We start from the raw sequence: 26650 nt of genomic DNA on the forward strand, positions 1-26650 counted from the left end.
TCAGCTGGGTGAGGCAGATGGAAGTGGCAGTCGGAGCTACAGCGGGCAACACCGGTTAGTTCAGTGGGGAGCTGGTGACAATACTCCCCACCCGTCTGTGCCAGTCTGCTTTTCTACAATGGGACAGCCTTCCTGATGCGGTCAAGTCAAATTATGCGGCCGTGAAAGAGAAGATGGGATCGGTTTTTGGACAGAGACAGTTCATGGACCGTTTTACAGCTAACATATCGGTTCGTTCACCAGTTCTGGGGCAGAGCCTGGAGGTGTACGTGGCTGATGTGAGCCGGCTGGTAGCTGGTACTCGTGTTTTTGCCTCCGAGTTGCGCGTGCATCATTGTTGTTAGTAAACATTGAAACTCATCTATGGTGCCTTTATCACAAGCAGACATATTTGCAAATAACAAAACATGCAAATACGAGTCCAAAGACAAACACGATATAAAGCAACAGTTCTGACTTTCTGGATCCAGATAGCGTGCCTACCAATATGGTGGTGTAAACAACAATCACATGACCAGTGATGTAAGCTGCAAGTCCTCAATACAACAGTTCAAATGGTGTTGAGATTTGGTAAAAGCTGAGCTAAGTTACCTGTCTTTAGGGCTATCAGACTCTTTTGACATAAAGAGAAACCACACAGAACATGAGGGATGCAGGTTTCATGCTGCCTTAATTGATTAGTAGGGCCTATGTTTGTGTACAGACCAAAGCCACACAATAAGAGGTCCCAACAGATGGACTTCTGATTATTATAGAGGTTATCTACTGTTATTATCGATGGAGAGTTTTTTTTAATTTCCCTGTTAGAAAGGGCAGTAAGACTTCAAGGTAAAATATATAGTACAGTCTACTCTCGTTATACTGCCAACTTCCGTTCACGGCCAAATTGGCGGTATAGCGAAAATGGCGTTACAACGGGTTGCGTCCATAATGTGCATGTCTTTACTATATGATGTCTATGCTGCCTCCGTTAATCCGTTCTAATTGCGTTTCTAAATAAATCTTGATTCTGTTATGTTGTAAGGGATCATTTAAAGTGGGGAAACATTTTAAGCATTATTATACCGTGTCGGGAAATGACACCATCATCTTGAGGCTCTGGCTTAATCCCACGTCCTCTTCCCGACATCCTGACCTACTGAGTGTTCTGCGATAAATGAACGGTGGCTGTTCCATAGACCTACTCGTAGCTTGTCGCGATCAGCGTCTGGTGCGTTTGTTTCAGTGCATTGTTAAAATTTATGTGTACTCGATGGCAATCACGCTGGCGGTATAACGGTCGGGAAATCAATGGTATAAGTGTTGTTTGTGCATGGAACTGGGCTGGTGGATGGCGATAGGCGGAAATGGCGGTAGCTAATGGAATAATGCATTGGGGATTTTTGTGCAATGGTTTTGGTCGGCGGTGAGCGAAAATGGCAGTATAACGGCGGGCGGTTTAACGAGAGTAGACTGTATAAATATTGACTGGCTTTGGTTGTCAGCATGTTCTGGTAAAATACTGCTCCCCTCTATGACAGTATGTTTGAATGTTATAGATCAAATTATACCTTTAAGACAAGTTCTTCACACATTTCAACACATCTTTTTCCAATCATTTCCACACAGTTCCTCTATCTCGCCTCATCTCCTATCATCCTTTGCTTTACCTGAATAGTGGGTGGTGAGCGCTGTTTGCGGGTGGTTGTGGTAGACAACGTGGTCGTGGTCTCAATAAAGGTGGTGGACATCTCCGGTGGCACTGAGGTGGTGGTGCGTGCAGCGCCCCTGCTGGCCGGCACGTCGCCCACCAGCCGTACGCTACCGTTCACCTTGATGTTAGCGTGGCCTTCTGCGGCCATGTTGAGCACTTTTAGGCCGTTGTAGTAGAGGCCGGAGAGCTGGCCCTGGTAGGGCCGCTTCCGGTCGTTTCCGCCAATGGAAATGGTGGCCTGGGTGTTGAAGATTGTCAGCTGCCGTCCTGATGCAGGAGGGGAGTGAAGACACCATCAGTATGTGTTACATGAAGGATTAACCTGATGTAACACATATCTACATTTTCACATGCACCACTTTCAAGGAAGCTACACTTTCACTGGAGGAACTGTAGATACAGTAACTTCAACAATGTCTGTTACATATTGCTTTACTTCTTGATTAATGTGGATATGTATGAAAAACAATGGAAAAAGTGAGAAAAGGTTTGTTACAGCACACCCCCCCACACACACACTTCTGTTTATATTAAATGACTGCAGCTATTTTTCCAGATGCTAGAACAGATAGCAGAAAAGGCATCACTGAACCTGATAATGCGGGAAAACACTGTGCATATATAGTAGTATTATTGCAGGAGTGTACACATGCAGGTGTGAAAAAAAACATGTGAAAAATGAGCTGGAACACTTAATATTCTCTGGACAAAACAGTGGACTCATGCGGTACAGTGATTAATAAATATGTATACAGGCTTTGGCATATTGTGATAAAGCATGAGCAATATGCACTCACTACATGTCATGCTGACTTTCATTAGGGAAAGCCTAAATATCATCGTCAAAACACATTGCTCATGCATTAATTATGAAATGAAAATGCGCAAAACTTTCAGAATACGGGAATCATAATTAAAAATCTCATTTGTATAATTTACAAACACATAACACTGCAAGCTTGTATTTGCACAGTAATAATAATAATAATAATACATTGGGCATGGAATGACAGGGATGTAATCACAGAAGCAAAAATGAAATAACGTGTGGAGTCATGCATGCAGCAGTAATGGAATTTTTCAGACCTGTCTGTGTTTAAGCGATTGTTAAAGGGACTTTATAATCAGGTTAAGATGTTTATGTGCAATGATTTTTAAATGCGGTTTATAATGATATTATGTTGAACTCAGGGCGCACAAAAAAAAGAAAAATAAAAAAAAAAGTAAGGGAACAGACTTCCCAATCCCCAAAAATATTTTAAAAATAAACAGGACTTAATCTCACAGCGCTGATTGAAAAGCGCAACTCTATCAGGGAGCAGTGCACCTTGGCAGGCTCACTGTAACATTTTGCTGTCAAAAAGCCTCCAATTAGCTCTCCATCACCAAACAAGTGAGGATTTTATCATGTGTGATGTGTATAACTACAATCAGATAAATTCCAGCAGGGAGAAGCACCTGCTGTTTGGAAAGTTTTCAGGGGGATATGCCCACTGATTAGTTTGTTCGCAAACACTGGCGAGCCAAGGGAGCTAATTCTCTTCTCAAAACAATCGGTGCACTGTTACAGCATAGATAATGCCTTTTCTTAGTCAAATGTGTACAAAAGATTAGGGAAGGTTTGGTGCTTGTTATTGTTGCACCGTTAAGGCGATGGTGTAGATCTTTTCCCAGTCCCTTTAACTGGACACCATGATTAAACAAAACTTTCAAAAGATGACGATGACAAAAAGGGCATGGGGGATTGAAGAAAAAAAAAGAAAATAAAAAATTAAGGAGAGAAGAACAGAACAGCGCTTTTTTTTTTAAAAGTAGTTTTTTAAAGGGTTTAAGGGATGGTTATTCATTCTCAAAGGTTGAAGGGAACAAGCCGATGAAATGACAGAAAATAAAAGGTAAACATTCTAGAAGTTTGATAAAGATTTACCTTTCTCCTGAAGCCAATCTTCTACTGGCCGGGTATATTTGAACGGGATTTTCTTATTTGCCATTTGATAGCGCTCAATGTCGCTGTTGCCTTTAAAGTTTGAGAGTTTAACAAACATCTTGAAACAGACGGCAACAGCAACAGACATCACACATTTATACAGTGGTTTATAGTGAGTTTATCTTTGTTTAGAAATATTTATAAAAGCTTTATGATTCGGTTTTTCAAGTAGCTTTAGGTGAAATTTTAAAATGCATATTTAAACAGCACACTCCACACCACTATATAGCAAAAATATCCATGGATTAAAAGCACAACACATCTCCAAAGGCATAAATAACCTGAAAGAGAAGGTTACATGTGAAGGAAAAGCACAAAAAATACAGTGTACATAACTCTTATGATATAGTCATTATGGCATAATTCAAACAGAATGGGATATCATGTGACTACAGAAGTAGACATGCATTAACTGCCTTTCTCTCAAGCAAATTGGAGGTAATTTATGTGCACTAATTCTCCCACTGGACACCACCTGCTTTTACATTTCAAGGGCCAAGGAATGATTTGCTTTACTAGCTTATTTGAAAAAAAAAAAAAGAAAAAAAGCTAGCAGTTTTTGCATGGAGGGAGGAAGAGGTAATTTGAAGTAGCACAGACCTATTGGGGCTGGGAAGTCCCACAGTGACACAGATTTGAGGAGGACAATGCATACAAATGAGATCATTACTGACATGGTGGGAGGCCTTTTGGGTAAAAAGCGCTACCCCAGCTGCCACATTTCGCCTCTTGTGAGACTGTGGCTAACATGCTCCAGGTATATGGGAATTAAAGATAATAGACCGCCTTTACGGGGCAATCTCACGAGTGTACTTGGTATTATTTCTGGCATGATATGATTTTTTTTTTTTTTTTTTGTGCGTGAGCCAGGATGAAATATTTTTTTCTGACAATCACAGAGGCATTCCCTCAGAAAGGCTCGGCGAATGTGTCGACACTGAGAATTGAGACGTAAAGCTCTGTCTTCAAACACTTTGAGGTATGACAAACAGTGTGAAGCCTGTATAGGTTTATGAACAGCCCTGTGATGTCACTGGCTCCCCGGGTGGGATGGTGTTTAGGCACTGGTATGATGTCGCTTCATGTGAAAGGCCAGGCTTTATAATTGAGAATACAGCTCTATTTCAGTTGCTGGAATCCTGTCAGATGACTGATCATAAAAAAGTCATGCACAGTCATGCTCGGAGGGATTCAGCCGACTTGTGGAATGGCCACACTGGTTTCAGCCATGATATCATGTTTATTTTTAGACCCATTTTCACCTGCTGAGAAAAAAACAACAGGACTGAATTCTCTTCCGTTACCTTAAACTTCTTCTTAAGCATTTATCAGGTAAAACATACAGTTCTCCCCTTTCTGCCCTATCTTTATATCGTCCCCTTCCACCTTTACTATTCAGAGGAAAAACAGCCAAATGCTCAGTTTACAGCCAGCTGGGAAGGAGTGTGGATATGGCTGCGAGGGAGCTCAAGGAGCTAAAGGACTGTGTCTGCAGCGTGCCAGCAGGTTAATCAGCTACTAGCAGGATGCCCTCCCCATTTCTTTGATCTCGAGCGGGTTTCGGGGGCTGGCCAAATACACTCTCCTCTGGACAAGGGCCACAGAGGGAAGCATGATGATTGTATGTGAAACCGGGGGGACAGACAGAAAGGTTAGAAGTGTTGGGAGTGTTGGAGGAAAGACCAACACTGTATTTTCACCATCCAGTTTCTTCCACAGTTTGCTTTTTTTAATGCATTCTCAGACTGTTATTTAGCTGGAACTCATGTCTGCAGTAGGCGACGTGGGCTCGCAATGCAATGCTAATGGCGTGGACTCAGGTATAGCTCTTACATTGTTCTAGGTGATTAATGAGGTGACAGTCCCCCTGTAATGAATACACCACAAGCTAATTGTCCAACTAATGAGAAAAATCTCTCTAGTTTGTCAATTTGATATTCAATTTCTAAAGGTGACTTAAGAATAGATGACCTTGCCAATAAAAGCACTATTGTTTGTTATTAAATCACTTTGCCTTGAAGGATTTGTGTTTTTTTTTTCCGTTTTACACAGATATTTCATCAACCTTTCAGTGAAACAGAGAAGAAAACACTGAAACTAGTCTGGAATTCTCTCACTCTTACAGAGACCCATTTTCACCTCAAATCTATAAACACAGTATGGAATTTCTGCAGCTATGCTATCACTCAATCACAACAATGAAAAACATAGTTGATGAAGCCAACTACTACATGTTATCACTGCCAGTGCTGATAAGTTATACATAAATGTTTACAGACAATATAACTAATCTAAGTTTTATTCATATTGTGTATTACCATAGCATAAAATAATTGGATATAATGTTGTCAGTCCAGTGTGAAAGGATTGGGGGAATTCTACAGGATTTACTTCATGTATAATTATACAAAAATGAGAACTGTTGTGTTCTCATTACCTTTGAACAAGTCTTTTATATCTACAGAGGAAGTAGGTTGCCATATTGGGTCACCATGTCTCTATTACTCAGAACTAACACTCTTCTTTTTTGTGTCTCATGACAGAAAGCATCCAGTGGTAAACTACATTATCATCATCTATCATGTCTGAATGCGCCCAGAAAACAAACACAGACTGTGATGGGGGACTTGTAGATTCTTAGCGGCCACTGTGGGGAAACAGCAGTGCGATACAATATAGATGTTACCAAATATTACACACAGAACCTCTAAATGTTAACATCAGTAAAGGGTATATTATGCCTCCAACAGCGAACTGAATAAAATTGGTCTGAACACTGAATTAATTTGAACTTTGAACTATTTGATATTAGGCCTGTAACGGTACACGTACCGAACCGAACCGTTTCGGTACACACCTGTTCAGTTCGGTACACAGCTGTACCAAAACGGCACAGTATGATGAGAAGAAAAAAAAAAGGAATGAAAGACGTCGTTCGATGCGGAACTTTAAATCCGCACAGGTTTCACATGGACCTAATAAAGGAGCACACATTGAACCAAAACACGAAATAGCAGTTGATATAAGGTTAAAAAAACCAACAAATATGATGTGAACCTGGAAGGAAGAGACTGAAGACCCTCCACCATCAGTCCAGTCCAGTTTGGATCAGTTCGGGTTCAGGTGAAAGACAACAATGAGGAAAGAGACGTTAATAAGACAGACGTTGTTTGGCCCCTAGGAACTATGGTAGTTCTAAAACACTTACACTAGCTCTGTCTGTCTGTCTGTCTGTCTGCCTGTCTATCACGCACGCTGTATAATAGAGGAATAAATAGAATGTTGAAAGTATGTAAAGTTTCACTTTTGTCAAAAACAAAAAAAAAAAAAAGAAAGAAATCCGCCATGCACACAGGCACACACAAATACACACAGCATCCTAAACAGTTTGTTCTCTGTCCTAAAATAAATAATTTGGTTCATTGTATTGTTAAAGTTTCTCTTCAGTTTGTTTAAACAGAATACCAGTTTGTCCTCTTGTTAATGTTGCACTTCATGTGGAATTTTTACATTATTTTTATGCAGAACGTGAACTGACAGAACTGTAATTAGATTTTTCTTGTTTGTTCGAAACTACCTTTGAGGGAAAAGTGCAATACTAATGTTCCACATACATTTAGTAATATTATTAATTTATTTTATTTTCGATTTGATTTATAGCAGCAGAATTATCTTATTCCTGTTTTTCTATATTCTATTGTCTCCAAAAATTGGGGGAAAAATGTTAAAACATTCATAAATGCATTAATAGACATTTTGAGGGGTTTTCTTTCTTCCCGTACCAAATCGAAAAAAAACTAACCGTGGCTTTGAAAACCGAAAACGTACCGAACCGAAAATTTTGTGTACCGTTACAGGCCTATTTTATATAGTCTAAATACACAAGTCAACAATAGTAATTTTTTACAGCTGTAGTGAGAAATGTTACATATTACAGCTTTAAATACTCACATTATTAAATGTTTGCTCACCCATTGTACATTACTTTAAATAACCAACTTAAATTACCTCAGTGTTTCTTATACTGTAGCTCGTCTTATAACACGGACATGCAAAATGCTCTTCCTTGTATTATTTTTGTACGTCTTTTTAGCCCTAATTCACTATCTTTTCTCCCCGCCAAAACAATGTCTAAATGTTTCCCCTTTAGTGGCAGCTATTCAGTCAACACAAACACTGGCACGGCGACAGTCATCTGCTGATTTGTCGCCTCGTCCTATGCAGTTTGCTTGCCAGACTAAACTCACTGGGGTTCCATCACAGGGCCAGTGCTTAGCGCGCATCAAAACTGTGAAAATGGCTACCGTGACAGGCTCCTGGCATCCGCTCCATTTGGGGATGATGAGTACATTTGATATACTGCGGCCCTGTCCAAAAATCATCATTCCACAGCACCACTCTGTAGCTATAGCTGCTGCAGCCTCTGGTTATGAATATCCTGCACCACCCACCTCCTTTCCAATCTACACCTTACTTTCATCTCTGTCTCCCCTCATCTCTCTCTCATGCTTTTCATCCGTCTCCCCCATCTCCCCCAAGTTTCCTTCTATTCCCTCTTTCTCTTCAGCCCACGATCCATCCAGCTATGCTCTGCTCCTTCATCTGCTCCCTGCTATTCTCTTTCTCTCCGTCTCACTCCGATGCAATCAACCCTCCTTGCTCTTCGCGGCTGAAAACGGGCTTCTTCAGCTACAGCCACATTTCGGGTATCATTTATCCACTTTTCACTCACTCCCCCATTCCCTTTCTCTTCTTCTGGATCCATCTATCTGTCTATATGTCAGCTCTTTTCCTCTTTTATCAACTTATTCCTGTCATCTACTCCATTAAACGCTTCTGCATTCCTCAGCGGCTGCATTTCTTTTCTATTCACCCGTGTCCCTCTGTTTCTCCTGCTCGCTCTCCCTCTGCCCTCCTTCTATTCTCTCTCAGACGTCAGACAAAGCCAGGGAGTAAATTCATCATTTATCAGGTCGCTCACAAAATTCTGGCGTTGAAAGGATGAATTAGACCGGCGGCTTCTACACTCAGCTTAGTCTGAGTTCTGAGGCCGACAGAGATTGTGTCTCAGATTGGGCTAATCGTGTTTGGCCCCGGGGACGCGTGGGGTTTTATCTCGCTCCCGAGGAATTGTTTTGCCTGCATTTCAAGACAAAGAGTGGCAGATACTTTGAAACACTACTGCTCATTGTGCCCGCTTCAGGTTGAGGGAATTGTAACATTGTGAGCATAATACCTTGAAAAAAATAAAAATAAAAAAACATGTGAAAGTGAACACATGTCTGTTGTTGTACACACCATAACTGATGGCATCCGAACAAATAATTTCCCCAAGCCCAAGGAGAGTAGTTAGGCCGCCGGTCATTCATCTGAGACAAGGCCTGAACATGAGCCAGTTCCAGCGACGTGTGATGCATGATTTCTATGTGACTCAATCTAGTAATTCTTTGATTCAAACCCGTGCATTAAGATCATGTAATCCACAATCAAAGAATGTGGGGATTTCAGAGTGTTATATAAGGAAATTGGAACCCTCTCACTAAACAAAGATGAGCCCCTGCAGCAATGTGGGCTGTCACAAAAGTACACAGGATTGGAGGGGAGATGCACAGCCCTGATGAACACCGACTGGAAAAGGATGAGAAATGAGGATAAAAAGCAAATTTGGGGACAAAAAAAGAATGGAGATCTGTCGGGGCACTGTTGGAGGGGGAGAATAATTAGAGAAAGGAAGAGACAAAGCACAGATACACGCAACGCCCACACGCAAACACACACTAAAAACACGAAATACTGAGGCCTGATGGGACTGGGCTGTTCTATGGGAGGAGTGTGGGTCTATTGTTGTATAGAAGACTCAGATTATGACGCAATCCCTTTCTTCATATTTTCAGGATTAAAAATGACAAATTGTGCTTTGTAAAGCAGCATTGTAGATTGTTTTAAAGGCAAATAAATAGATAAATTTATGCACAAGGGCTTAATCATACAAGGATTGATGAGGAATGATTCTAGTTGTAAATGGACATTTATAATTTCAATTCAGAAAAACTAATTTATGAGTGTTTTGCAAGACTGGTAAAGAGTTTATTGTGTCTTCATGTATTGAATGGGCAAACAGGTCATGGGAAATGTAGTTATATCATTTCAGCCACCATTTTACCTTTGTTTTCGTGGTGTGACCACAACAGTTTGATCATCCGGGTCAAAACATAGTAATGTCCATTCAGAGAGCGAACTTTAATTGATTGCCATTCCGACATTTATTTCAATATAAAGTAGCTCCTTGTTTTGGATAATCCCTTACGGTCCAACTAAAGCAAAAATTAATTTAAAAGTAAAAATGTGGGTCGTTTAGCCACACTAATCTGTCAAATTGTCTCTAAAATGTCCTGTCAGAGAGACTTCGAATACCCTTTTTGACCCATCTCAGTACTAGTTCTTCTTGCTTAATCTGACAGATTTCTGAGTAATTCATATAGTTACTGATATAATGTAGCCCCCATCAGATCCATCAGTTGGTGACAGCTTTCTGCCATTCAGATAGAGTCACTAATTCACTTTTACGTCAGTGTTCCTCATGCCTTCACCCAGACAAGAGAGAACATTTACAGAAAACTCGCAGTTCACGTGTGATTTGACAGAAGGAGAAGAGGAGAGAGCACCGTGGTTAGTTTAAAACGCTGTCATCGTAGTTTGTGGACTATTGTCGTGCTCGTCTGATGGGTATTGAAACTTTGAAGACTTAATGACCATCTGGAGCGTGATGGGACACTCATCCCACTGAATCCACTCATACATTTTTGTAACAATTTCATCATGTACTGCTGCAATACTAGAAATGCACTGCATCCTGTTATTTCTGACAGTGTCACCACTGACAACCACTAGACAATGGTGTTTTTATGATTCAGTAGATTTCAGTAGTACTTTTTATCATAGTCTAATTCGATGTGAAAATGATCTATTCTGGTTGTTTATCCAAATAACTGAATAGGTTTATTACCCTGTGCACCAAACATTTATAGGATATGGTTAATGCTAGTGTAAATAATTCACCAATGGTTGAAGCTTGGTACAAAAGTAAATTGAATGAGGATATAATTGAAACTCTAGATTTTCATGCATCTAGATAAAGTATTAACAAAAAAACTTGTCCAACCATCACCAACTCACTGGTGTATATTATCCTGATAAGGTAAATGCTGATTTAATGGCTTTTAGTTTAGTTTGTCTCTTAACAATAAAAACAAAAAAAGCAAGAAATCAATGACATATGCACCCATTAACGGTCAATAATCACAGAAAAGTAATGCAATATAATAAATTTAACAGAAATGTACATATGTATCAGTTCATAATACAGTTTGAGAAGAAACAGAAAGAAGCTAAAGTTTATCTAGTCCTGCTCCTTCCTTATTTTCAGTGTCAAATTCTTATCTGAATAAATGTCCTTCATCGGTTATCACGTTAAAATAGAAAACAATAAATGACTGGTCATAGCACCTTTGCATTGATTATTTCCCCATTGCGCAACCATTCTGCCAGGAAATTAAAAAAAAAAACAAAAAAACAAATAAACTAGAGAACTAAACTATGGAGGGTATACTATGTAAACCCCAAACATCAAAAATAAACCCATCAAAAATCTATCAAATTACACAAACAATAATATGAAAGTGGTATGATTACTCAGTATATTTGTGTGAGTCAATTAACATTTGTTTGTGTTGTATTTTAAATAGCATTGAATTATTACATGACTAAAGTTTTCAGTCCAGGAACTACTATTGAATCATCTACTTTCAATCAGTACCACTTTAATGAAAGAACTGATGAACACCCATTACTTGTGTGCTTTTCAGAGTCTGCTAACAATTGGGTCAGTGAAGGTGTGTATTTATACTTATGTGGTTTTGTGAATGCAAAATTTGTCCGAGTCTGCAGGCAGGGTTTGCATCCCATTTTTCATCTGATAAGTGATATAGAAATGTTACTACGTATGTCCAAGTCAGATTGTTACCACATCAAATGTTTAGCCAGAAATGAAGCTGACAATTGCATGTGCATGTGTGAAAAGGATATTGATGGAGTATTATTAGAACTGCAAGGAATGACAGGAAAGCAGCTAAAATGTCAAAAATCTGGATAAAAATGTGACATTTACTACCTCAAACCAAGGTCCTGTGCAATAAAACATAGTGCCATACAAAGTGTTTAACATCTCTATACTTTTGCGGGAAAACTTTGCAAACACTGATGATGAGATGTCCAATGAACACGCCCCAAGCTATTTTGCCAGGAGCTTTTACTGACAAGCAATCCAGCAACACCTTTGTCCTCAACTATTGTCTAGCAGGAGAGAGAGGGCATGCCCAGATCCGGTAACTGTTTATTGAACGACCTGAGAGCCTTGTGGCGGCTTGCTGCCTTCAAGTTAAGCACTACGAGTGTGTGAAAGCAGTCGATGAGTCTGCACCCTAACATGTAATTACTCATGAGATGACAACACCTTTACAAGGGAGGGAGGGATTGAAAAAAAAAAAAAAAAAAAAATCAATCATCGCTGAATTACTATCACTGAGTGTCCTGCAAATTACCTGTGCCGAAGAGAAAAAGAAATTACGACGCATTCGATCCCCCTCCGACCTCAACTCCATTCCAAGACAATGACAGGCGCGCAGAAAGGGGAACAAACCTCAATGGGATAACTTGGAAGGAATTCAAAGATAAAAAGCTTGAGTTCTCGATGTTGTGCATTGTTTAAAGTGAGAGGCAAACCCGAGAGCTGTTTAGCAGTGATCTTTGAATGGGTTCTGCTCTGGATCAGTGATATTGACATACTTATTGATAGAAAATGCTGAAAACCACCATTGAATACTGATACCAAAGGTACTTTTGAGATAATTATGAAGGCGGTAGGGGGTAAATTGCAATGTGAAACTAGAAAGGGCACTCAGTAGAGAGCATACCTCCGCCAAGGACCTGTACTCCTGCAATTCAATCAAACGGCCTATCTCCAAATATTACACAGAGCGATAAAGTTTATGAAATTTAGTGCAGTATTTGCGCAATCCTGCTGATAGTCAGGCAAATAAACAAACAGACACAGGCAATTACATTACTTAGTTCCTGGAGGTAATTACCACCCATTAACATCAGACAGAGTTCTATTAGTCATTCAGTTCCTTCAAAGAGTGTTTGTGCATATGCGAGGTTGTACATGCATATGGCAGCGATGTGATTTGTTTTCATATGTCTGCCACACGTTATGGAGTTTCTCAGTATTTGCCTACGTGAGTGTGGCTGAAACGCAGTTATGAAACCCGTCTAACTTTATCTGGTCAAAGAAAAGCGAAAGACAGCCAACGGCAAAAGAAAGCCAGAGACAGAAGGGATTAACATCACCTGCGCTGGCATTGAACCAAACCAAAACAGTGTGCCAGGTCACGCCAGGAGAGGATGCTGCCCTGTCCTCTGTGAAGGCGTGCGGCGAGGAGCACGCTGTAGGGCTGCTGATACATAGGGCTGCAAAGTGAAAGAGATCAACTCCTATTTGTTTGCTCCTCAGCACTGGAGAGCATCAGCATTTTGTGTGATATTTGGGGGTGAAAACGAAATTTTGCCATGTGAAGCACAGTTGAATTCCTTGACACATTTTTTTTTTTTTTTAGTTTATTCGTTCATTTCATGATGTGAACCACTGACTGTTTAAACTGTCATTACAGTTATTATTAAAACATGTAGCAAATTGTAAATAACTGCTAAATATTGACATTTCTGGACATATTTTCTGACATTTTTATGGTCAAAATAAGAAAAATAAAACTCCAGGTGGACCATTTTACGCTAAGGGGTAAAAGGGTTAAAGGTTTGGCATCCAACTGTTCCACAATATCTAAAAACAACAAAGCTTATGTTTTGTATTTATGCTGATGACTTGTGCACTTATATTATATCAGGGATTAAAGCAAAAATTTTTCATCTGACTGAAAATTTTCTTCTGGTCAAAATCATTGGCCACTATTAAAAATGATGCAATACAATACTACTATAGCGTACAAGTTTATATAGTCAAATTTGCAATACTGTAAAACACACTGAATGGGAGAGTGTGAAGGTGTAGAAGATCAGTAACATGGATAGAAAAAATGTCATGAGTGGTATTGGTGGGGGGTCTGGGGGTCCTCCCCCAGAAAATTTTTAAAGCTTCATGTCAATTTTGGTGCTCTCTGGTTAATTTTAAAGGGTATGAAAACCTTTGAAGCAAGTGAAAATAACTAGAAGAAAACCTTACTGCAAAAAATGAGTGAAAAACTTTTTATTTAACAATTTAGGAACTCCTAAAACATAACTCCAACTCCAACTGCACATGAATTTTGGGGAAAATGTCTGTGTAAATGTAACCCTAACCAACTAATCTTTAATTTTTTCTGCTTTTTGGCACTTCGTACTGTACCACACAGACAGAAATAAGATGCTAAACGGGTCAAAATAAAGCACTTATGCAGTCGGGCGCGTAACCGCGTAAGGCCGCGGAGCGCACAGCCGCACGCACGGGAAGGGCACATACACACAACCACACACACTAGTCATATACCGGCAAGAGGAGATAAGCTATTAACCCAAACATGAAGGTCCATAGATCAGTTCTGTCTTCTTCCCTTTTCGCTGTGGTTCTTTCATAATGAAAGCTACTTGTTAACACTAAACTAAAGTTAGCGTCTGGAGGCTGAACTTCGGTAAAGCTGAACTTGTCCATGTGTTTCTGAGGCACAGAATGAGCAGCGTTTCCTTCCAAAGAGAAATAGTCATCAATCTCTCCTCCCGACATAAAAATAAAGAAGTCATCGTATTATCATCACTGTTAAAGCTATCAGCCCCCTGTGCGTGGCATGCCTGTGTTACACACCTGCAGATTCAGGACAGCAGATCCAGGACAGACCCAGGACAGCAGACCCAGGACAGGATCGCGGTGCCGACTGGACTCCGCGAAACACGTGGGGAAGTTACTTCAATATGACTTTTTTCCCCCCTCAATTTTTCCATTTGACGGAGAACTTTAATCCCTATATTATATCCAATGTTTCCAACAAATTCAAAGAAAATGCTAATTTTATTCAGTCACCATAATGAGCCTACTTCATTAAAAAGTGAATAGTGTCATTTCCCTTGTAGTACAAAACAGTAAAAGTCAGATAAAATGTAACAGACTGATAACTGTAAGTTAGTCATGCAATTATAGTGTGTATAATTGACATAACTATATTTATAGTTTTCTATGACATTCAGCCAGTGGCTTATAAAAACTACCAAGCTAATGAGGACTGTGTGTAATCTATGTGTAATATTAATGGCCAACTTACCACTGGAATACGTCGAGTTATCTAATGTTAATATTTAGCATTTCTTTAGTTAACATTACTCGCTGCTATTTCATTGGAATTAAATTATAGAAGATGAACATGAATGTGAATGTAATTTTATTACATTGCCTCATCTGTAATCATGATTTTAGCCTGGGGTTACTTGGTGGAAACAACTCCCATGATCCAATGGTACCACCCAGTATCATCAAACTACATAGCTTACTATTGTTTTAATTGAAAGACCCCTAGTGGCAGAAATCACATACAGCGCTTTAATCTTTGTCTATTACATCTACAACTGTTTCCATCTAATTACGTCTTCATGCTATGGTGCAGTTTTCCCTCAGAGATCGATGAAGTTCCTATTATTGTTTGTCATTCCAAAGTCTTCTTGCCTAAACTGTCACTTTGCGCCCACGTTGCTTCCCTGTGTGTCTGCACTGTTTGACTAAGTGAAACCGAGGCGTGGGTAACAGTGCACGAAACAACAAAGGTGGCCTCTCCTAAGCCAGCTGGCATGAAGACACAGATACCAAAGACCACGAATGCCAACTCAGTTTCATAGAAGCAGGAATGAATTTCCTCCTTCCTTCTTTCTTTTTCTCTTTCTTTAAGCGGCAGCACATCTCTGTTCCAAATGAAGGCGGTACCTGAGCCGCCAAACGGAGTGGGCTCTGTTTGATGACCCTATTTGTATTCTGCGGCTGTGCTGCTTCTTCTGACCTGGGAATGAGAGATACAGGCAGGCAGCAGCTTTATCTGGCCAGCAGGCCACCCTTGGTTTCTACCTCTATCGTCCTCCCTTTGCTTGCCCACTGACCGAATGCCTCTTGGTGCCTTTCAATCCCTTTTCTGAAATGGACTGGCCAGATGTTGCACAGTTAATGCCTCTTGCAAGACAATAGATTCTAGCTCGGTTTGTTCCTCTCCTGTGGAGTCAGGTGTGAGGGCATGAAAGGAGGGAGGTTTTTGTTTGAGGCATGGTGTACCACAGGAGCTTAGTGTGGGCCAACTAAAGTGACTGTATGTCCTTTAGTTTGCTCTCTGGGTATGGGAACAACAAAACACTCACTCACCACTATTAAATGAGGTCACGTAAACAGCATATTCTCTTTGGCTACTCTGAATTGTGCCTTTTTAAGACATGTGGGGCACACTGATGTTATTCCAATTTTTAGGAGGATTTGTTTGGACATGTATTTAGCACATATAGAATGTTTTTACTGCAGTTTTACCACGACTGTCAGCCACAGCTGTTTGTGTGTACATTGGTCTCACAGACCTATTTTCACACTTTGTTAGCACTTTGCCAGTGCTGAGTGCAGGTGCTGTGACACTGCATTTGCTAAACAAAGTCATAAGAGAAGTTTTAATGCGCATTGTAGCATTAATATGACTGGATCCCTACATAAGAAAAAGGCTCATAAAAAGATGTATGTCCTTGTCATAACTTGTCATTTTCAACTTGTAGATGCAGCTTGGATGTTGCTTTTCTAAATAACGAGGGAGATTTTCAAAGTGATAATGCACAAATAGCAGAAGGGAGGAGAAAGACAATCCTTGTGCAACGCTGTATGATTCTAGCAGAACACGACTAAATAAACAAAGAAGAAAAACACTTACTTTTAAATATTATAAATGGGTATCAGTTGGTTTTTGGATGTGCAGAAATATAACATTGAGCCACTTTGTCATCATTTTAATAGGGATGCACTAATACATTGGCTGAAAACCAGAAGCGGCCATTTTTTTTTGTTTTATTTTTGTTTTTTTTTGTTTTTTTGGCTGTCATCTGTCTATCAGCAAATACGATTGCATTACTGGCTGCACTGGCATATGTCAGTAGCCAAATTGCTGTTATTGGCCCAGATTTTTACAATGCATCCATAATTTCAATGTATTTAACCACACATTGAGGCATCGTAATCAGGGGTATAGATGGCTGAACGTAAACAGAAATATTAGTCACATCCTCCAACAATGCAAAGTGCTTCAAAATGTTGTCTTTTCTAGAATAAGGTTAAGAAAAAAGCTGAATATTTTGTGAATGTAAATGTCATTAGTGAGAGCAACAATTAGAAGTGAGGCTTTAAATGTCAATTTCCCTCCTTGGTGATGCCCTTATATTAAACAAATAGGTGATGTCCAGTGCTTTACAAACTGTGGTTTTACTCCATTTGCTGTAAAAACGCATCAGACAGAGGACATAAAATGGCGGTACCTGAGGGGAAATGCTCATTTACTGGCCAGTTGTCAACCTGTAAGGTGGCGTTGCCCCCGTTTCTGGTGAATCGAACCAAATGGTATTTGCCATCGTTTACTGCTGTGGTGGTCTCCTTAACACTGATGTCCACTGTCCCGATATTGAATGTCACTCCTACTTTGCCTTGTTCCTGCAAAAAGGCAGAAAGAGAGAAAGTGCGGGGAGGAGTTAGAGGTCTGAGTCGAGCAAGGTTAACAGACACTAAAAACAAAATTAAAATGAACCATGAAAAAGTAATAAATTAACTGGAATAAAAAAAAGAGTTTAGAAAAACATGAAAAGTAAAGAAAATGACAAGTAAAGCAAAACACAACTGTAGCAAAATCAGTGTCATTTTCAGTTTCCTTGTTGATTTGCATTGTATGGTCCATAAGTCCAATATTAGACCTATAATAAACAATGTTTTTTTTCTAAATCATATTGGTGTTCTTTCATCTTGTTTTGACCTTCTTTAAAACTAGGCTTTCTTAAATAATACCAGAAAAATTGTGGGTGAAAAGTGACAAAAGTCCTTATAATAAAAATAAATCAAATCACACACTCATGAAACTTAACCAACATAAAAAAAAAAAAATCAGTAATAATAAATCAGAAGAAATCTATAATCTTAAATTCCAGACAGTATGAATCCTGATAGTAAACAAATCTAGGGTTAAATCTAGATGAATTTCAAAATATAAAGTGACATGAAACAGATGATTTCACCCGTTGTTTTGCAGTAATGAATTAATTATACAATAAACTAACTGTAAAAAGTTCAATAAAGTGACTTGGATGAATGCCCTCGGCTTGTGCTAATGGTGAACTAGTCAGAGAACCTGAGGACGCTAGCACGCTACGCTTCATTATACCACTGTAATGTGATGAAAATAGGCTGCCAGCAGAGATTGTAATGATGAGTAATGCTCCCTGCAGCCTGTCACTGTGAAACTGGCAGGACAGATGCCTTTTCTGCTGCGGTCCTTATACACTGTATGAATACCATATGTTTTGTTTAGGTCCTAATGCTAAACCAGTTATACCATGTCCATAAATCGTGATGTCTTCCCATCATCCCGTGCCTCCACTCCCCTCGACCCCAGTGATTTCCATGAGCTGCCGATGTATTTTATTGTGACTACTCGTGTATTCATATGCGTGTAGGCGTTACAGGCAAAGGGTGTTAGAGCAGAGGCAGGGCTTGAGTGAGTGGCAATGTGTTTTCTGTGTCATTTGTTTTAATCCCCCACAGGGAATCTCTCTGTGTAATTACCTACTTTGGAAGCCTCGAGCAGAGGGACCGTTTCTCATAACAAAACCAAAATTAGGAAGGCTCGCACAGGGGCAGACACATTTTGTTAATTGATCAGCTGAGACACGGGCCCTGCATGGCTGACTGTTACAGTACACACCTTGATAATGTCAAACTGAAGTTAACAATGCTCAGCAGTGCAAAGCGTTGTAAAACTAGCGCTTAAACTAACACTTCAACTCGCTGACCTCTATTTAATGCTAAAGGCTCTCAGAACTATGGAGGAGCAGTTAATAAGGCCAACAGTCGATCACGTTTTTACTTCTTCTAACTCAGAGAACATTAGGGTACTACACCACCACATTATTACACAAGCACCTCACCGCCTAAAGAAAAAAAAAAAAAAAAAAAAAAAAGCAACATCTTTCCACATCCATACACTTTTTGATCAGTGGCACACACATTTTGCTGAGTTAGTTCACTGTGCATTTTTGCTTTATTTATAAAACACCAAAAAGAAATACATAAGAGATCAATAAGAGACTAATATTAACTTTAAAATCAAGTTTGTTCCTTTCTTTCTACTTTTTTAAGTAGAGCACCTAGAAAAGCGCCATAGAAACCAGACAGCTCTCTTTTCATTTCTCTAAATTAAGATCCCATTTTTTGTTTCTTTGCATTTTTTTAAGTGCAAGGGGGCAAGAGTATATTTTGGTCTTAATTTAATGTACAGTACCTCTGCGGGAGAGGTAATCTTTCTTTTAGTTTATAAGGAAGTGGAGAGTTGTCCCCAGTACGTCGTAAAATGATTTAGTGTGCAAGGAAACCATCCAGTGTTGGTGCATAATATAGATTCTTCAGTAAGTCCTTTAATGTGCCAAGACCATATGTATGTCTCATTCTTATACTGTACACTTGAATCTTTGTTTGTTTATTCATAAAAAAGATGCACAGTGGGGGTAAAACAAATTAGACCCTTTACTGAAGTAAAAGTACCAGTACAAAAATGCAGAAATACTCCATTACAAGTAAAATTCCTGCATGAAAAATGTTACTTAAATAAAAGTAAATAAGTAACAGCAGTGGAATTTTGTACCAGGTTGATTCATACAATAGGTCATTAATGGTGAAGCGTCAGCGTCGTCACAGTATGTTACTGTCTGAGCTGCTGCAGATAGAGCGAGTGTGAACTACTTTATTTCTAGTTTTAAAAATAGGGACACCAATAAATCTGAGGGATCGTCACATGATTAATGGGAGAGGAGAGAGGGAAGAAAGCCCTGAAACACAAATCTGTTTTGGAACTTTTTCTGTAATCTTTCATTTTTGATGAGATGTTGGATATTTTGAATTTTTATTGGAAACGAAAAGGAAAACTTGATGGCGCTGCTATGGTGGGGATCTGAAATACATTGAAAAATCCCCTGATCTAACCAAGACTTGGAATCTTATATTCAGCTGTATGGTCTCATTGATCCTGTTTTGAGAATAAGACATTTGAGATTGTGTTAGATTATAATGATTGTTTTGCAAATATTTATTTTGGGTTAGCTTTGCTCATAAATCTTGAAGTAAATTAATATGCACATGATGCCAGAAGTCTAAAAGGAAGGAAAACACTGAGTTAATATTCAACAATGCATTGTATTTTTAAAACTTTTCTCATTATTTACTGTGTAAAAGTTGCTTATTAAAAGTAACTAGTGGATAAAGCTGTCAAATGAATGTAGTGGAGTGAAAGTATAAGCAAATACCAAAGAACATAGAAATACATACATATAAATGCAGCATAGGCAGCTTAACTCGGATACATATGAACCCAATGACAAACTACTTTCTTGTAAGACGTCAGAACCCAAAAGCTTGAACTCTCTGGATTAATCTTTAACAATACATTACATTTCAAAAGCTTGTGTCAAATATTTACCTCAAAAGTATTTTAAAGGAGTGATATTTTGCTTTTTTAAATGGAATTATGCATTTTAAAACATTTCCCTGTGGTCTACATAAACTGTAAATGCTACGTTTGGGTCTGAATTCTTCATTAACTCAACTCCACAGGTCCATCTAACCCTATTTCTGAGTAATAACACGAGAAAGGTTGTTTTGAACGCTGGCCCTTTAAATGCACATGACCCCACCCCCTTCCAGGTTTTTGACTGTGCTGCTCTGTCCCATTCAGCCACTTGTATTCGTTAATACAACCAACATCTGAACATTTTCTGTAATCGGCTCCAAGTTTGGACATATTTTCAGTATGGACTACAACCGCTGCTGCTGATAAACAACTATGGTGTACTCAGAGAAATGTTCATCAGAAGTCTTGACCTTATATGTGCAAATGTCATGACATAACTATTTATAAAACATAACAAATTAAGAAGGAATTAAAACGGGTTGTAGAAATCTACTCGACTTTTGCCAAAATGAATATAAAGATAGCTTTGCAGCACCTGGAGGGTTCAAATTCAAACTTGATGAACTATTAGGGTTCAAATACAAAAATAAATGTACCAAAGACTAATAAAAGTGGGTTTAGCAAAATATGATCTCTTTAACTAATAAATGTAGTAGAATATGAAATACAAAGTAACTGGAGTAAATGGAATGGCTCAAATAAAGTACAAACAGTTCAACCCTGTGATCAAATACCTGATTAAATACCTGTCAATGTACTTGGTTACCAGTGGGAATGTACTTAGTTACCAAGGTGTATATAGAGCAACAATAGAACATGCTTGAGGCCACAATGCAAGAAATAACAGTTTCTTCTGTAACCATTTCTATCTTGGATAATAATGGAAAAGGAATGTCACTGAAGACATGAGAAAGCCATCTCCTGAAAGCCGAGGGAGAGCTTAGAGTGGGAGGCAGACGAGCATGATATCTGGATGCGCACTTAACATCTCAGTCAGAGAGGCTGTAAATGGGCTCTTAATTTAAGTAGTTGTCATTAAAACTTACAGCAACAGAAAAACGCATGAAGTAAAAGTATACGTCCACAAGTGTACGGGCATGCACGCTGCTTATTTGGCAGCAAATATACATAAGGCATGCACCTACACAGTCTGCATGCGAATGTGCTGATGATTTAATGTGACAAGGTGATGTTCAGTGTGTGTGTTGTACCGTGAAAAATACTACTAAAGCATCCTAGCCCCCCTGACTAATGACAGGACCTTTCTCTGGTATGAAAAAAACAACATGTCTGACGGCCCGAGCGCATACAAAGCACAGACAGACACATCAGCACGAGTACATCCACCGTGACCTTCAGAGGCTCTGGCAGCCTCGGCTCTCCTGTGTAGTCGCATCAAAGCCACATCACCGACCCACTAATACCTACAAACAAAGACAGATCGTCACCCCCCCTGGCCCTGGTACAAACAAACAACAAAACACAACAATTGTACACCTCTGTAACCGTTGCTGAGTGCCTCAGGGCGGTGTGCACACAGGCGACTATGTGTTCTAGTGCTTTGCAAAGCCACGCTCAGGCTCCCTCTCCATACTCTCCTACTTCTTCTGCGCTACTCTTGTTGTCCAGCTACCCTCCTCTGCCTCTGCCGCCCACCCACCCACCTGCCTGCCCACCCTCGTGCTGCAGCAATGTTGGATTGACAGATCCAATTACGTTTTTTATTGGCCTGTCGCTCGCGAGGCGGGAAGGCACTTCATTGTCTCCTGAGCAAAGGGGAAAAATGGCTATTGTTCTCTTAGTGGAAAAGATGATGGCCACTATTCCAGGCGTAAACAAATGAAGCGCGGAGAATCACTTCCAAACTTGCACACTTGCATTCAAACAGATATATGTACACACACACACACACACATACAAAGTCACAGTGTAACCTTGTGGCAAACAATCTGTTTTCACTGTGGCAGAATAGTATAAAATATGGAATGTGTCTCATAGTTAGAGTACAAAAGGTGAGTAACAGTAGCTTCACTGTAGAATAACTTTACTTACAGTTATGGCAAACAGAATAATAATGAAATCAATAGATAAATTAAAGGGATTAGCTTTTTATTTTTGTAGCATTTGCTGGAAAATTTCAAAAGCATTACTAATTTCCCATGAAGCATTTCTGCACCACAGTGACCTACTTGTCCCCACTCAACATTGGAGGATGGAGCTGACACACAGCCAGGACAGGAAGGTATTTCTGTCCTGGACATTCAAGGTTTAATTCACATTCATAGAGGACAAAGCAGACCACAGTGTTGTTGTGCAGTGCAGTGTTTGTCAGGAAAACCGCTGCTTTTCACATCAAAACACTCCATTTCTAACTTGTAGAAACACCTTGAAGTGTTATTTTAAAGTTGAATGCTTTCTGGTCAAAATGCCTACAGAGCAACTACCTACTTAGCAAATTGCACGGTGCATACCAGCTTGTTAGCCTTGATGGAAAAAAATGCTGGATTCTCACCCTTTTTGTCAGACAAAAAAAGCACTGTATTTCCATACACTTGTAGAGTGCATCAATAGAGCAAGTCCTAATATACATTCATAGTAACAAGCGAGAGACGACCCACATTCATTCAGTTACATGCAACATATGCAAATATAAGACATGACTGAGCTTTGTAGGTTTGTAGCTTATTCTACTGTCAAGTTTACATATAATACAACATATAAAAACATCTTAACTGCATTGCATATACAGTTAAGTATATAATAGAACGTTTGCTTGGCCCCACAACATGAGAAAATATGTGACTGAATCAGGATGCATGAAAAAATAAACAGAGCTGAAAAATAAATAGTAATGCCAGAAACTTTAAGGGTCTTTCCTTTTGAAAACAAAACATTAATTGTACTGTTGTGTTACAAAGTTGTGAGGATGTAAAGACAGCACTCCATTACGCTTTTAGCAGTGCACCATCTGTATTATAAGAGCCAAGTGGCCTCTGTGTGTGTGTGCATGTGTATGTGTGTCTGCTTTATAACTGATATAAACTGGACAGAGCTAGCCTTTGCCTTTTGGAGTACTTATGTATTATGGGTCAAGGATCAGACAGGCGAAAACAGCTTATTGATATGACCAATAATTTTGGAGTTATTAGTTGTTTTTCAGATTACAATGGGCGTACAGGTGGCTTGTGGAGGAGTCCATTCACAGCTGCAAATGGATCTGGATCAATAGAACCACCGGGACACGACAAAATGAACTGGGTCTGGCTGTGATCGCACACTAACAAGGTCAGTCTGGTTCTTACTGTGGCCCGGTTGCTGGTGACAGACCATTTTGCGCAGACTCCGATCCGAAGGACCGGAGTTCAGCGGATTCGGACGCAGGACGGCAGTGAGTCACAATAAACCATCACATTCAGTCCTGTGTTAAAGTCTGGTCCATGTCGATGTCAATACAAAACAAAATGAGGGCCTTTCTATTTCTTCCTAATCTGTGTGTTATATCAGTAAACTTAGTCAAGTCATCAAGTAATGTGAATGTGATGAAGTCATACAGTAATGATGTAAGGCCCTTTCAATAATTATGAATGTATTCTTTTCTGTTACTTTTAATTTCAATACAAAACACAATGAGGGCCATCTATATGATAAAAGGTAAGTGGCCTCTGTGTGCGTGTATGTGTGTCTTGGGATTCACACAAAATCCAGAAAGAGAGGACTGCTGCAGTTTGTCATACTTATGTATTTTTGGTAAAAGAACAGACTAGCGAAAACCACAAGTTGATAGGACCAATATTTTGGCAGTTATTAGTAATTTTGGAATACAATAGCCTTATAATCACATTGCTATGCCCAGAACGCTTTGGCGGTGACTGCCAGACAACAGCGGTACAGCATGCACGAATACACAACAGCATAAAAACTACCACGTCTAGAACCCATGGATCCACACGGGTCAGTGCGCTAGTATTATATAATTTGTTGCCTATCAAAGCATTATAATGTTACTTTAGGTACATTGCATTATGACAGTACATGAACAATTTCACTGGTATGTAACCCAGTTAAAATAATACAAGTTGACTAATGTAACAGTACATAGAAGGGTATCTATTCTGTCATGAATTTGTGTCTTTGGAGCAACACATGGTCATTCAATCAGCACTCCATTAAATTCAGAGAAAACACTGACTAAATAAATATCAAAATACAGAAGGCAGAGTGGTAATTCATTGGTAACATGTGTAAAAGCACTATCACATGCTCCCACTCCTTCTATTTAACAGTAATCATGCATGCCGGCTGTTTTACTGGCAATGGAATAGGGATTGTCTGTGCGTCACTTAAGTGTACAGTATGTGTGGGCATGTTGTGTTCGTGCTCTGTGTAACTAAGACTGATAAATGAAGCCCCCCCCCCCCCCCCCCTCCTCCTCCTCAGCCCACCTCCTCCACTGTGAGCTGCCCTGAGCTCGGCACGAGGAGCTTCAGTGGTCCCATGTGACCCGACACACACTGACATCAGTAATCAGGCCCGCCGCAATCCAATTCAGTGCCGATCAATGCCTGCAACACATGGAGCGCCCCGGGCAGAGTGAAAGAGAGAGAATCACTCAAAGCGGTGGTGGGTGATCTTGCAGACAGCCCATCAAGACCCTTAGCAGACAGCTGCCGTACAGGGGACAAACTGATCACAATAGACCCCATCCCCGACTCGCTGAATGGCCATTCTGCTAAGCCACAGGCACAGACAGATACATACATCTGAAAGCTATTTTATGGAGCTAAGATGGGTCGAATTAGCACGTTTAGCTCTGCTGGGGAGAAAAAAAGCTGACAAAAGACTTATGGAAAATGAAATGGATAAATGTATGTGGTTATGCTTTCGCTCCCTGCAAGAAGATGTGCATTGAAAGCACTTTAAGGTCAGAGAATGTTATTAAAGTGGGAGTCCCCACCCCCACCCCCCGACACACAAAAGGTATAGCGTTGCAATCAAACCTTGATTGAAATCTGGTACGGGCACAGAGTAGTTGTAGTGGGATGACTCCAGTGGATCTATATTAAGTCTCAAATGGGGAGGAGGAAGATCTGATATCAAGAATGTGAACATGTCCCTTGGTGGGAGTTTGGGTTACATATCCACCCTTTCATCTGACATCAGCGCTCAAGTTAGCTTTTGCGGTCAGGGCCCATCAAAACTGGATCATGGAAGTGGAATCAATAGACTGGAGAAGCTTGGACAACATGAGGTGCGGTGGATTGATGCACCTGGCCTTCACAGTGCCAAAGCCATTTATCGTCAGTAATTGACAGAGATAACTCATAGACGGCGCAGTGATTTGTAGCTGTCTATTCCCGTGCGCGTCAAGCTCTAGAAAGTCAGGAATTTGCCAAAGGGACGGGCTTGTGTATTTGGTGGCCTTTTCGCACCGTGGCCGTTTCTTCATGTACTGATAGTATGACAAGCCCCGGGGCTAGACAAGGGATGGGGATATTTGTTGTGGTCTTGAAATTGTGTAATGTTGTTTATGAAAATGAAAGCTCTAATTACAGAAAGCGTGTCTCTATCTCTGCAGTAAATTAAATGGATCAGTCCTATTAAACACAACACATACAAGCAAACCATTAGGAAATAACCTTTTGACAGCTAGAGTGAAAAAAACAAAACAAAAACATCTGTAGACCCTGGATCTCAGCATTGATCATATGCAAGTAAACTGCAAACCCAATTATGTTTTGAAATGTAATGTGTGTATTGCCTTTTTCAACAGGGAGGAGATAAGAGAAGCGGATGTAGGTGTTTGAGTTAAGGTAATAAAAGCACTTTGGCTGTGGTTAAAAAAAAATATGCTTTGGTTTAAATATTAATAAATATCTGAGTCATTTTTAATCACATCTTTGCAGACTTGGTATCTTTGCTAATTTGAATCTTACCAATTAAAAGTTAAATAATGCTGTTAAAATCCAGCAGAACAAAATATCTTTTCTGTGAACAATTAATATTTACACAGTTTTTCCAGTTTGAGTTTATGTTAATTTATTACTCTTAAACAAATGTATTGGGTTTTTAGTATCACTGGTTCAAAGTCCCATAGTTACTGGTCTGAGAGAACATAACACTTCTTCATCTACTCTTGTTTCCAGATAGAAAACCTCTCCAGTGATGCAGATTTTGTCTAATCCCAGATAG

At 39.7% G+C, this 26650-nt stretch overlaps 1 protein-coding gene across 6 annotated transcripts in view; it reads right to left on the minus strand.

Moving 5' to 3' along the window:
- nrxn3b (neurexin 3b) overlaps nucleotides 1-26650 on the minus strand; it is a 355069-nt gene that overhangs the window by 35179 nt on the left and 293240 nt on the right. For 5 of the 6 annotated variants that reach the window (XM_030127828.1, XM_030127826.1, XM_030127827.1 and 2 more), the window contains 3 exons: nucleotides 17271-17442; nucleotides 3621-3710; nucleotides 1650-1960 (listed from right to left, as the gene is read on the minus strand). In XM_030127828.1, coding sequence (XP_029983688.1) covers nucleotides 1650-1960; nucleotides 3621-3710; nucleotides 17271-17442 — 573 coding nt within the window. The remainder of the gene's footprint in view (nucleotides 1-1649; nucleotides 1961-3620; nucleotides 3711-17270; nucleotides 17443-26650) is intronic. The other variant, XM_030127829.1, reaches the window with a different exon arrangement.

Source organism: Sphaeramia orbicularis, chromosome 24 (assembly GCF_902148855.1).
Source record: "Sphaeramia orbicularis chromosome 24, fSphaOr1.1, whole genome shotgun sequence".
Classification (NCBI taxonomy): domain Eukaryota; kingdom Metazoa; phylum Chordata; class Actinopteri; order Kurtiformes; family Apogonidae; genus Sphaeramia; species Sphaeramia orbicularis.